The sequence below is a fragment of the Lipotes vexillifer genome, unplaced genomic scaffold (assembly GCF_000442215.2).
Source record: "Lipotes vexillifer unplaced genomic scaffold, Lipotes_vexillifer_v1.1 scaffold1208, whole genome shotgun sequence".
NCBI classification, from domain to species: domain Eukaryota; kingdom Metazoa; phylum Chordata; class Mammalia; order Artiodactyla; family Lipotidae; genus Lipotes; species Lipotes vexillifer.
The window spans coordinates 283,950-297,556 of NW_006799247.1; the positions used below are offsets into that span (position 1 = coordinate 283,950).

General features: G+C 37.0%; 1 protein-coding gene across 4 annotated transcripts in view; it reads left to right on the forward strand.

Annotated features, from left to right (window-relative positions):
- Positions 1 to 13,390, forward strand: part of KLHL2 (kelch like family member 2) — a 124,189-nt gene extending 110,799 nt beyond the window's left edge. For 3 of the 4 annotated variants that reach the window (XM_007471529.1, XM_007471532.1, XM_007471531.1), the window contains 6 exons: positions 5,677 to 5,874; positions 6,251 to 6,352; positions 7,522 to 7,650; positions 8,290 to 8,430; positions 10,936 to 11,079; positions 12,272 to 13,381. In XM_007471529.1, coding sequence (XP_007471591.1) covers positions 5,677 to 5,874; positions 6,251 to 6,352; positions 7,522 to 7,650; positions 8,290 to 8,430; positions 10,936 to 11,079; positions 12,272 to 12,300 — 743 coding nt within the window. In that variant the 3' untranslated portion in view covers positions 12,301 to 13,381. Of the gene's footprint in view, positions 1 to 5,676; positions 5,875 to 6,250; positions 6,353 to 7,521; positions 7,651 to 8,289; positions 8,431 to 10,935; positions 11,080 to 12,271 lie in introns of all 4 variants that reach the window. The other variant, XM_007471530.1, reaches the window with a different exon arrangement.
- Positions 13,391 to 13,607: the final 217 nt, after the last annotated feature.

Here is a 13,607-nt window from a genome sequence, read left to right on the forward strand (position 1 = left end):
TCCCTACATATCCTATAACTCCTTATAATTAAATTGAGTTTTGCAGTCTGGTAGGTGAAAAATGCTATCTCATTATCTACTTTGCAGTTTTATTATGAGGAAAGTTAAACATCTTTCTGAATGGTCAGTTCATGATTCTTGCCATTTTTTTATTATACTATTTTATTGATTTGATACGTTAAGGGAAGTAGCCTTTTTGTCTGTCATTTGTGGTGTGAATGTTTATTTGTATTAATCTTTTATCTTCTGACTTTACTTGCATTATTTTTGTGTTATTTTGGCCATTTAAGTGTTACTTTTTATGAGTTCCTGTACATCAGAATTTTGTCCTTGGACTTAAAGATTTGTTTCTTGTGTAGAAAAGTGTTACTCAGAAATTATTTGTGTGTGTGTAATTCGCTAATATTAATATCTTATAAAACAGTGATGCAGTTATCAAAACTAAGAAATTAGCATTGGCATATTACTATTACTTAGTATGATATTCTCTGGGTCCACCCATGTTGCTGCAAATGGCAGTATTTCATTCTTTGTTATGGCTGAGTAATATTCCATTGTATATATAACACGTCTTCTTAAACCAATCATCTGTTGACGGGCAGTTGGGTTGTTTCCATGTCTTGGCTATTGTATTGGGTTGGCCAAAAAGTTCGTACAGGTTTTTCCATAAGGTTACAGAAAAACCCAAATGAACTTTTTGGCCAACCCAATAAATAGTGCTACTCTGAACACTGAGGTGCATGTATCTTTTCAAATTACAGTTTTCATCCTTTCCAGATATATGCCCAGGAGTGGAATTGCTGGATCATATTGTAGTTATATTTTCAGTTTTTTTAAGGAAACTCCATACCATTTTCCATACTGGCTGTACCAATTTACATTCCCACCAACAGCAGGGTTCCCTTTTCTTCACATCCTCTCCAGCATTTATTATTTGTAGACTTTTTGATGATAGCCATTCTGACCACTGTGAGGTGAGACCTCATTGTGGTTTTGATTTGCATTTCTCTAATAATTAGAGATGTTGAGCATCTTTTTCATGTGCCTGTTGGCCATCTATATATCTTCTTTGGAGAAATGTCTATTTAGGTTTCTGCCTATTTTTCCAAGAGCATGAGATTTCTTTCCAGTTCTTTGAATTATCTTCAGCTTCCTTTATCATTGTTTTATAGTTTTCAGTGTATAGGTCTTTATCTCCTTGGTTAAGTTTATTCTTAGGTTGTTGGGATTTTAAATGGGATTTTTTTACTTTCTCTTTCTGTTATTTTGTTGTTGTGTAATTTTGTGGTGGTGTATTATAGTGATTGATTTGCATAGGTTGAACCACTCTTTCTACCCTGGAATGAATCCAGCTTGATCATGAGATATGATCCTTTCTCTGTATTGTTGGATTTGGTTTGCTAATATTTTGTTGAGGAATTTTGCATCTATATTCTTCAGAGATATTGGCCTGTAATTTTCGTTTTCTGTAGTGTCTTTGTTTGGTTTTGGTATCAGGATGATGGTGTGACGAAAGAAACGGAAGAACAGCTTCAGGGCTAACAGCACATTTTGGCTTCTGTAAGAAAGTTGCTTTGCTTGCTTGCTTGGGGCGGGAAGAACCGGGTTCCTGATTGGCTGATTCAAAATTAAACAGCTCCCTCCTGCCTTGGGGACTTCCCGCCCTGTGAAGGGTATAAAAGCCTCGTCCGACTGTTAGTCGGGGTCTCACTCACTTCTCTCCGAGTGGGACCCTGTCCGGACAGTTTGTGTAAGCTTCTATACTTGTATAAATCCTTTGCTAATCTTTCTACTCGGTGTTGGTGATTCTTGGGTGTCCTTGGTTGGGACACGGGTCGCATTTACCGGGGAACTCGACTCCAGGCGTGTGGCTCCTGGACCGCAACAATGATGCCCTCATACGATGACTTTAGAAGTGTTCCTTACTCTGTAATTTTTTGGAATAGTTTGAGAAGGATAGGTAAGCTGTGTGGTCCTGGCCTTTTGTTTGCAGGGAGTTGTTTTAATTACAGATTATATTTCACTTCTAATAATCAGTCTGTTCAAATTATCTGTTCCTTCTTGACTCAGTTTTGGCCGGTTATATGTTTCTTGAAACTTTTCCATTTCTTCTAGGAGGTCCAATTTGTCATTATATAACTGTTCACAGTATTCTCTTCTGACTTTTTGTATTTCTGTGGTTGTTATTTCTCCTCTTTCATTTCTTATTTTGTTTATTTGGATCTGCTCTCTTTTCTTCTTGGTGAGCCTAGCTAGAGGTTTGTCAATTTTGTTTATCTTTTCTAAAAACCAGCTCTTGGTTTTATTGTTCTTTCCTGTTGTTTTTTTGATCTTCATTTTCTTTATTTCCTGTTTTATCCTTATTATTTTTCCTTCTGCTGACCTTGGTTTTGTTTGTTCTTCTTGTTCTGATTCTTTTAGGTGGTAGGTTAGGTTGTTTATTTGAGTTTTTTTCTTGAGGAAAGCCTGTGTGGCTATGATCTTCTCTCTTAGAACTGCTTTTGCTGCATCCCATAGATTTTGTAAGGTTGTGTTTTTCATTGTCATTTGTCTCAAAGCATTTTCTGATTTCTTATTTGATTGCATCAGTGACCATTGGTTTTTTAGTAGCATGTTGTTTAGTCTCCATGTGTTCAGTTTTTTCCCGTTTTTCTTTTTGTGGTTGATTTCTAGTTTTATAGAAATCTAGAAGGAAAAGATGCTTGAAATAATTTCTATCCTCTTAAATTTGTTGAGGCTTGTTTTTTGACCTAGTATCTCTTTTGCCATTTTAATTATGAAATGTGTTGGTGTGGGTGTGATTGGGTTCATCTTGTTTGGGACCCTCTGTGCTTCCTCTGCCTGGATATCTGTTTCCTTCTTAAGTTTGGGAGGTTTTCAGCCATAATTTCTTCAAATACATTTTTGAGCCCTTTTTCTCTTTCTGCAACCTCCCTATTTTGTGTAGGTATGCTTTATATTATCCCATAGATCTTGTATGTTACTTTGGGGTTTTTTTGTTTTTTTGTTTTTTGTTTTTTTTTCATTTGTCTTTCTGTCTGCTGCCCTGATTGGGTGATTTCCATCATTCTATCTTCCAGATCACTTATGTGTTCTTCTGCATTATTTAGTCTACAATTCATTGCCTCTGGATTTGTTTTTATCTCTGCAATTCAGTTGTCTAGTTTTGACTGGTTCATTTTATAGTTTCTAGTTCCTTGTTATAGTGATCTGCATTTCTATCGATAATCTTTAATTCCTTCAGCATCTTTATTACCTCCTGTTTGAACTAGAAGTCTGGTAGATTGGAGAGGTCTGTTTCATTATTTGTTCTTTCAGGGGATTTCTCTTGTTCTTTTAATTGGGAGTAGTTCCTCTGCTTTCTTATTTTACTTGACTTTGTCTGTCTCTATGAATTTAGGAGAAACAGTTGTCTGTTGTGGTCGGAAAGGGCTGTTTTTATGTGGGAGCATCCCTGTGTAGACTGTGTAAGTCCAGTATTTTTGGTGCAAGGGCTGTATGCCAACCATATCTTTCCTGAGAGTGTGCTGGCCATTATCCCCTTGATAAGGGGGTGTGATTGGAGTTGTGGTGTCTAAAGCCTGCCCTGGATATTGGGCACAGCCTCCTCTTTTCTCTGTGGATGTCACAGCCTTGTCAGGGGCAAGATCTGCTCCCCAGTTGTTTGAGTAGAAACCCTGAGTCTCAGATTTGATATGGCTCCATTGCCCTTGCTCTGTTGCAAAGGAGGTGAGTGCTGAAGCAAGTGAGGCCCATGTGGTCACAGTGAACCTATGCACCGCCTCTGCAGTCATCTGCAGTTCTGACCAGAAGCAGCCCAAGGTCGTGTCCCTTTCTCCACTGTGTTTGTCCCAGTTCTAGTGCTAGGCTATGGTGTGTGGTGTGGAGTGGACTGGTGCTGGGGGCTGGGGTGCTGTGGCTGCAGGAGTCGAGGTGGTTGTGCTGCCACCTGGGACCTGGGCTGCCTCTGTGGCAGGCCTCTCCCAAGACCTATCTGCACTAGATCTGGCTCCAAGCTTCAGTGTGGGCTGGGCAGAACTAGAGTGCTCCAGACAGAAAAGGAACCCCTGTATACTCCTCCCAAGGGGCTGTCCACCCAAAACATGCATTTCTGTGGTATGACCCAGTGTGTGCACCAACAGTGTCCATTGGATCTGGACCCTCCCCCATGGTGTGAATGCTGACAGTGGGCTCTGAGGTTTGATAAGGCCATACTCCAGGCCCTCCAAGCTGTCTCCATGCAGGTAGACAGAGTCCTTTTCCTGGGCCCATCTGCCCAAGACTCAGCATCTAGCCGCTGTGCATACTAGCACCCCTACCCATCATGCATTTCAGACTGGGAAGCGTGGTGAGGTTACAGCTATCAGCTCTGCTCTGATTGCTAGTAAACCAGCACCCACACACTCCTTGAGAGCAGAGACCAGGCCCCTCTGAGACAGGCTGGGACCTGAGACTTGGGACCCTTTACTGCAGTGCTTGCACCTGGACAAACATCTCCTTGAGCAACAGAATACAAAGAAACTCTAAGGGACTAAAAATAACTGTGCACATGTGTAGTCAGGGTAATTATGAATAATAAGGCCAAAACCCAACTGCCACTTCTGAAGTACTAGGAGCAAAAGCAGGGTACTGGGCATGATCCCTGCACACACCACCACCAAGGGGTGGGCAGACCACCTAAGCCACACCTCCAGCCTGAGCCACCAATGTGCCCCAACTCTCACCCCATTTAAGGAAACAGCTTCCCTCTCCTCAGGGAGCAAGAAAGGGAACCTGTTACTTGTTTTTGCTCCCTCATGCTAAGCCCAAGTCCCAATAAAGCCTTGCCTGAATTCCTCATCTGGCCTCTTATCAGTATCTGTTGCTTAAAGAGTCCAAGAACCCAGGTCTGTAACACCTCCAGTCCCTCTATCTGTCCTGGCAGGCTTTGTAGCAGGCAAAGGGGCTCCCCAGGGCGAGGTCCTGCCCATGTGGGCCTTCCCTCCTTCACAGATCCCTCCCAGGGGTGCCAGTCCTGTTCTGAATGCCTATTTCCCCCCATCCTGCTGGGTTACGTGGAGATCTTTCTTGCAGCTTTGGTTGTAAAAGAGATCTTCTGCCAGTTTCCAGTTGGTTTTCTGTGAGAATTGTTCCACGTGTAGATGTATGTTTGATGCGTTCATGGGTGAGGTGAGCTCCATGTCCTCCTACTCTGCCATCTTGATCCTCCCTTGTTATACTGCATTTAGTTGTCATGTTTTCTTAGTCTCTTCTGATCTGTGACAGTTCCATAGTCTTTCCTTATCTTTCATGCCCTTGATTCTTTTGAAGAGCACTTGGTCTGGTATTTTTGAGTAGAAGGTCCAAAATTGAAAGCCATGGGAGATGTGTACAGGTTCAAGTAGTTGGAAAATATTGGCTCATTGTTTACGTCTGTAAGTAAGTCTTTGAAGAAGCCAAGAGTCAAAATAGTACCTCAGCCCATGCCTTTGCATTTTTCAGTAGTAGTAAGGAGCACAGTCTATTCATTCTATATTCTCACTAATGAATAGCGTTTCTTAGGACCTATTCAGCCAGGCTTCTCCTAAGGGGGACTTCTGTTCTGACAACAGCTGTAGACTGTTTGGAATGCAGTCTTTAGATGTTGGTAGCAGTTGGGTTGCACATGCATCATTAACTGCTGTATTTCTTTTTCAGGGATGGTCTACATGGCTGGACTCGTTTTTGCTGTTGGTGGCTTTAATGGCTCCTTAAGGGTCCGCACTGTGGATTCCTATGACCCCGTGAAAGATCAGTGGACCAGTGTTGCTAACATGCGAGACCGGAGAAGCACCCTGGGGGCTGCTGTGTTGAACGGACTGTTATATGCCGTGGGAGGCTTTGACGGGAGCACAGGCAATTTTCTTTTATCTTTCCTGCATTGCTGTTAGAATTAACATAGCGATCACATTTATGGAACAAGGCCTAGCAAAATTAGGAGGCATTTGAATGTTTTAACGGGTATTGTGAAGATAAGTTTAAAATTTCCATCCAGAATTCCTTTAAATGATGTTAAGAGTGCTCAGTATGTAAATTTTCTTTCTCATGCTTCAGTGTTGGTCATCTTCCCAAGTTTAAAAAGCCAGTAAATGTCAGTAGCTTGCGTAGGAGCTCGCTATTCCTCTTCGTCACATAATTGGATTTTGGCCCACTTTAATGCAGCTGAAGTATTTCCCTTACTAATACATATAAGGAACCTGAGGTGCAGTGCATTGTGCTTTGTTTATTACAGGGCTGTCCTCGGTGGAGGCTTACAACATCAAGTCTAACGAGTGGTTCCACGTGGCCCCCATGAACACGAGGAGGAGCAGCGTGGGTGTCGCCGTAGTTGGAGGTGGGTCGGCTTCCCGGTGGTTGTGAGTGGTTCTTCCTGTAACCCAGACTCTGGTTTTCTAAATGGGCAACCAAAGGGCCATTTAAAAGGGAAATAGTGGCTATTGGAAAACGCTAGTTACCCCTTTTTAAAATAAGGCACGCCCGCCCTCTGGTCCCCCTCCCTCTCTCTCTGTCCCCCTCCTTCTCCCTCTCTCTGTGTAACCTGTGTAATATTATTAACTGACTTTAATACAGTCATCTGGGGAACAAACCAGATGGCATGAATATGAAATTTTACATCTGGAGAAGGGCTGTTTAACATTTAAGGGATGGGTGCCACAGTTATTTATTTATATCCTACTTTGTCCCTGAAAAAGAGTTTAATTAGTATGATTTTTTTTTTTACTTGGTTGGGTGAATTTGTGGGTTCCCACCCCCCTCCCCATGGTGGGTATAATCCTCTGCACCAACTTCTCTTTTACCAGCTTTACTGAGATAGAAGTCATATACCATACAATTCATGCATTTAAAGTATACAATCCAGTGTGCATCTGTCATAACAATTCATTTTAGAACATTTTTATTACCCCCCAAAGTCCTACTCCCCTTGGCTATCATCCCCATCCTCCCAGCCCTCAGCAAACACTATCTACTTTTCTGTCTCTCTATAGATTTTCCACTTACAGACATTTCATATTAATGAAATCATACATTGCAGTATGTGGTCCTTTGTGACTGGCTTCTTTGACTTGGCATAATGTTCAAGGTTTGTTCATGCTGTAGCATTTTACCAGTACTTCATTTCTTTTTATTGCCAAATAATATTTGATTGTATGCTGGTACTGACTCTTGATTCAACTATTTTTTCAATTTACTAAGATAACTTTGATATTTAATTTGGTTTTCCAGGATGTTCACTTACCAAATAGTGTTTATCCAGAGGTATACTGAGTGTACTTTCTTGTTCTATCAGTCAGATTATTGATGAAAGTGTTAAATTAATATCATATATATTCTGCAGATCTTAATAATATGATTTGGTAAGTCCACCTATCACCATTAGGCAAGATTTTATAGTTCCTAATACTTTAAAGGTAAACTCTGCTACCAAGGAGGAAAATATATTATTTCCTGACTTGAAAAAATAGCTTTTAATGAATTTGGCTTTCTCTGTGATTCCATGTTTAGGTCTGCTTTATGCTGTCGGGGGTTATGACGGAGCTTCACGTCAGTGTCTCAGCACAGTAGAATGCTACAGCGCCACAGCAAACGAGTGGACCTATATAGCAGAAATGAGTACCAGACGGAGTGGAGCAGGTGAATAGGAACCTCATTTAGTAATTGAAGCATGGAAATGATGGAAAAGAATTAAACAAGTGAAATGATGGTATCTCTTTATATTATCAGAAAATATATGCTGATTTTAGTGACACTGTTAAAATGTCTTTTGCATTATGCAGGTAGAGTTGGTAGTAGCTGCACTTAAATTTCACTTTGTAAAATTTCTAAAGTGCTATATTAAAGGCTTCTGTTTTGTTTAATTATTTATATTGTTTGGCATTACTTTCAGGTTTTTGTTTTTAGTGCTTATTGGAGAACTTGCTTAATAATCAACTCCATATCCATTGCTTACAGATTTTATGCTCTAATATTGGTTTGCTTTTATCACGAAAGTTGTTTTCGAAAGAATCGTGTAAAGGACTTCCCTCTCTGTGCTTCACCTCCATATTATTTTTATTGTATTTGACATGCTTTTTTAGAACAATAGTTCTTACTGAGATTCTCATTTGTAATTCTATTTGTTTCTATTTCTTAGGCTGTATGCTCTAATATTGACTTTTAATATGAATAATCATTTCAGAAGTTTTATTTACAAGTCATTTGAAGAAACCCTAATGTATTATAAATTTCTTGTCCCTTCTACTCTACTATTGTTTGGTTCCTTGTGTTTTACAGGTGTTGGTGTGCTAAACAACTTATTGTATGCTGTCGGGGGTCATGATGGCCCTTTAGTACGAAAAAGTGTTGAAGTGTATGATCCCGCCACCAACACATGGAGACAGGTTGCAGATATGAACATGTGTAGAAGAAATGCAGGTATCTATCTAGCTTATGATTATGAAATTTATACTGAATTGTATTCAGAGTATCACTGTGTATTTCCATTGTTCTTTTACTGATCTGAGTTCCCTAATAGACTTGCTCTTTAAAGGCAGAAACTTGCAGAAACTTTTGTAATAATCCTATATAGTGAATACCTAGCATATGTCTGGACATAACAGGTTGATGTGATCCTTGTGTTAACTTATAATTTCTGTCAAAGTTTACTTTTTGGTGATGAATGTAGAGACTTAATTAGAGGAAGAACCCTCTTTATTTGATACTTGAATTCATTCATTCTTACCACAGACATTTTTCAGTGTCTACCTGTATCACATTCTGGAGCCCAGTTCTCAGGGAATTTAGTCTAGTTGAGTAAATATTTATACCAGATAAAAAAGCTAGTTGTTTATCTGAATCTGGAGGGGAAGCCTGAAGAAGCAACCTCATTTTAATACAGTTCAGGGTTTCTAGAAAATAGAAAAGCTAAAATAACAACAACAATAATTTTAAGAAAGCTGAGATCTTCAAGATCTCTTAAGTAGGTAGGGAACTACCTACTTAAAAGAAGATCTGTAGAAGGGAAATAGAAATGGAAAATAGATTCAGGGTACCTGGGTAGTCTTTCTGGGAAATTCTCATTTTCTTAAAAATGCCATTGTCTTCATGCCAGTTCCCATAATCCAAAATAAGTTCCTGATGATTCTCAAACTCACTGTATACCACTGGATGATGTTGCAAGATGCACCCTCCATCTCCCCAGAAATATTCTTCTTAATTTCTCTTTAATTTAAATGTGATCACTAAGGGAGATAAGTATATGGGACTGCAAGAACTTGCTCAACAGAGCAAAATATAAAATTAATTTACTTGACCTTTTACCTCATCCAACTGGTACAGCTGGTACTTGTTGAAGTACTAAAACTCTCTCAGCTATGGATAGTCCAGAACTATTAATAGTAAGACCCACAAATCTGGGCCCCAGCACATATGAAGTTAGAAAAGCATATGTGCATGTGCTTCCTGGATTAGGAAATTTATTTGCAATTTGAACTTTTGTTATTATTTTCCTAAAGATTATTCTAGTCTTATTTTTTCTCTACCCTTGTTTTATTGTTTTCAAATCAAAATTAGTTCATTTCTTCTAGCCAGAAGAATAAGGAGATACTTTGTGTATGTAGAGCTATTGTCATCCTGCTCTTGCTTTTCAGGTATTTGAACTACTTTAAAATGATATGAGTTTGCTTCCTGTCAAGAGACTATCATAGTAGCACAACAGAGTTTGAGTAAAGGGGATCCACTCCATTTGCACAGAAGATACTATTGCTTTTAAATGCTGTGTAGAGATTTGGGCTTATTATTTTTTTACGTTAAAAATCTACAAGCACCTATTAATTGTGTTAGCAAAACTGTCTGTAAAGAGACCAGTGTGTGGGCAGCACCCTTCTGGATGTTTTGATGCCCTGTAGTACCAGTTCATAAAAGCTCTGAATCATGTTTAAAATTATTAAATATGCTTTTAAAAAATAAATTGAAATAAAGAGCTTTTAAAAGGTGTTTATCTTTTCACTCAGCAGTTTTCTTTGTAAACATTTATATTAAGAAAATTGTTGCACAAGTATGCAAAATGTGCAAGAGATCCTTGTTCATTGTAACATTATTGATAAGAGCAAAAAAGCTGAAAATAACTTAAAATCCATCCGTAAAAGACAAATTATGGTATTATCATACATGGAATACTATGCAGCCATTAAAAATTATGTAGATCTGTATTTATTAACTTGGGGAAATGTCCAAGGTATATATTGTTTGGTGGGAGTGAGTAAAAAGTAGCATGTGTAGTATGAGCTACTTTGGGATTAAAAAAAAGAAGTGTCTGAGTATATACATGTAGAAAAGAGCCAGAATTTCGATGATCAGGATTCTAAGCGGTATAGGATTAGTGGTGGACTTTTTTTCTTTATACTTTTCTAGATGTTTTGAATTTTGCAAAAATCCAAAAGATATTTTATTCTCATAATAATTAAATAAATAATACTGTTTTCCCTTTTAAAGGAGATAAAATAGTTGACCAGTCAGTATAATAATTAAAATTCAGAATCATTTTTACTTTCTACTAATATATATATTTATTTTTCCTTTTTCCTTAGGATTTCCTTAGAAGCTGACTTTGGGAGAGTTCTTTGACTTTTAATTTTCTATTGTTTTTAATAAAATGGGGATTAAAATAGTTTCTAACCTGTAAAATAAGGTTATTGTGAAGGTTAAATGAAATAATGCATATATAAAGCATCTACTGCATAAGTAACATGAGTAGGAGCTTACAGTTAGTATTAGATTCTCACATATAAAGGAATTCTTTTCGGGTTCCCCCATCTTCTCTCCTTGCCTCTTTCCAGGAAGTACGTGTCTCTGGATCACCTCACCAGACACGTTCAGGGATACTTATATTCATCCAAATTTTTAAAATAATTGTTTTCTCTCTGTGTAATTTTTTTAAAGGAGTTTGTGCAGTTAACGGTCTGTTATATGTAGTTGGAGGGGATGATGGTTCCTGTAACTTGGCATCAGTAGAATATTATAACCCAACAACTGATAAATGGACAGTTGTGTCATCTTGTATGAGCACAGGGAGAAGTTACGCAGGTAATAATTCAGTTTTCTTATAGTCTTCTATTATAATACGAAAGGATTACATCATTATGATTTTTACATTAAGAATGTTTTTCTCCTATATAAGAAGGAAGTCTTTTTTCAAAGTATATCTTATTTCTTGTTCTTAAAATAATTAATATCAGATATGTATATTCTGAAATAAAGCACTAGTATCCTTTTGTCATTCTGTAGGCATTTGTATTCAAAATTACAAATCTTTCCAGTGTGGAATCATAAAATTTAATATGGCTACATCTGTATGCAGTGTCATGGAATTCACAATGTGGCAAGGCTTTAATTACTCAAATATCCAAAAGATATGAGCCCTATAACATCTCCCCTGGCAGGGCTCCATGTGCTACTATTACAGTGAGGCTACAGAGTAATTTTCTTACTTAAGCACAGCACTGATTGAATTATAAAATATCAGTTTGGTCCATTCTCTTCGTAAGAGAAATGGTAATACTCTTTAATAATACAATGATGAGTCTTTAAAAGTATATGTTGCATGTAGTTTATTCTGATGATAGATATTTATATTGCTTTAAATATTAGAATGTTTCAGTAACATTCTAATATAGATTTAATAGTGGAGAAAAAAGAAATTTATACTAATTAACCATCACTGTTACTTGTCATCTAAAACAACACCTAATAGAACTATTGATATATAGAGTAGGATCCCAGGATAGCATTCCTCAAAATTATGTGAAATTTTTTAAAACAGCTTTATTGAGATATATCTGACATAGAATAAATAGCATATATTTAAAGTGTACAGTTTTATTAGTTTTGACATATGTATATAACCACAAAACCACCACAATCAAGGTAATGAAAATATTCATCACTCTTAAAAGTCTGTTTGTGCCCCTTTGAGTATTAAGTGGATCTTAGTATTTCTTGAGTAAAATTATTTTCCCTTAATTGTAACTGTGAAGAGCAAAAGACGAGCTCTGGATTAAATAGTCTTATGTAGTTTTGGTCCCTAATTTTTAAACAAAGATTTCATTGTCATTTAGATTAAAATGATAGTAATACTAAAGTTTCTAAGAAAGAGATTTTGAAACATCATGATCTGTTCAGTCCCTCTTAAGTAATAATATAAAAAACTTCAGTATTTTCTCAGAGATACAGAATGCTTCCTGTGACTTCTGTTTTATTTCTTCGTTTCTTTGTTCAGGGGTCACAGTTATTGATAAACCATTATGAGCCTGAAGGACATTTTCAGCACATTTACACATGAGAAGAAGCAGACTTCAACAAGTACTTCTGAAGTGACTGAGAGTCTAGCACTTCTCCACTTGTAGCTGCACTTTAAGTCTCCGCAGAAGATAAGATCATCTGCCTTTATAGGCCTCAGATATTGAAGATTATTTTTGGTAGATGCACCGTGTAAGCTTTTCTGCAGTGAGCAGCAGCTGACTGAATTTTAATAAGAGACTTGGACTGCAGTATTATTCTGTAGTCTTTGGACAATAGTTGCTTTCACAAAGACTAGTTACCAATCTTGAATGACTGGATTATTTTGTGAAGGGGGATAAATATGTGTTCTTGTAAAATTAAGTTTCATCTTTATTCCTTCTCCTGAAAATCTGTATACACAGGAACTGAAAATCTTTGAACAGGTATTAAACTCTGTGTAAGTATACAAACTAGTTGAGGGATAAAACTGTTTGCTTTTATAAAATATGTTTGATTACATGAGTATAATAAATTGTGTGCATATAAATGTGTGTCTATTTGCTTTCCTTTAAATATGTTTGAAAAGATGTTTGAAACTTGATTATACTATTTATAATTGGCACAGTACTTTGAATTATGCCAGTACTACATTGTAAAACAGAGTTGTATTTTTTGATATTTAACAATGCTTAACACTTTAAAATGCCACTTCTGAGGAATGAACCGGTGTAACACACTTGAATACATGTGTGATGCCAAACTTTTTAAAATAAAATATAAATTATGCTTATTTATTATTTTCTTTGGTTTAATCTTGGTCATGTTTTGGTGTGTATTTCAAATATTTTTCTTAACAGTTTGGCATGAACATTACTGCAGGTTTTTGATGAATATAATGAATGTATGGAATTCAACTGAATTTGCATGGTCTTAAGAATTTTTTCTGTGTGTATAAATTTAGCTGCTATTAACAGAAAAGACAACTTTCTGTGAGTAGCCATCTGTGTTGATCAGATAGAATTTTTCTGAGATCTTCAATTAATCATACTTTAAAAATGACCAAAATATGTCTTTCTTGAATTAACTTTGAATAAAAGTTTGTATATTATTTGTTTCACATTGTCCTTGATTTTTATCTATTTAGTTTGCTACTAAGAAAGTTGCCTGTTCACTTTTTGTATTCTTTTATAAAATTTGCATTTTCTAACTTCATAAATCAATATTTAAAATTTGTTGCCAAAGAAACCTACAAGGCAAGTCTGTTAAGTTCAACAGCTGAAGTCATGGAAAACTGTTCTCCAAGAAAAAGCTACCTTAATAATCAAGAAAAAAGT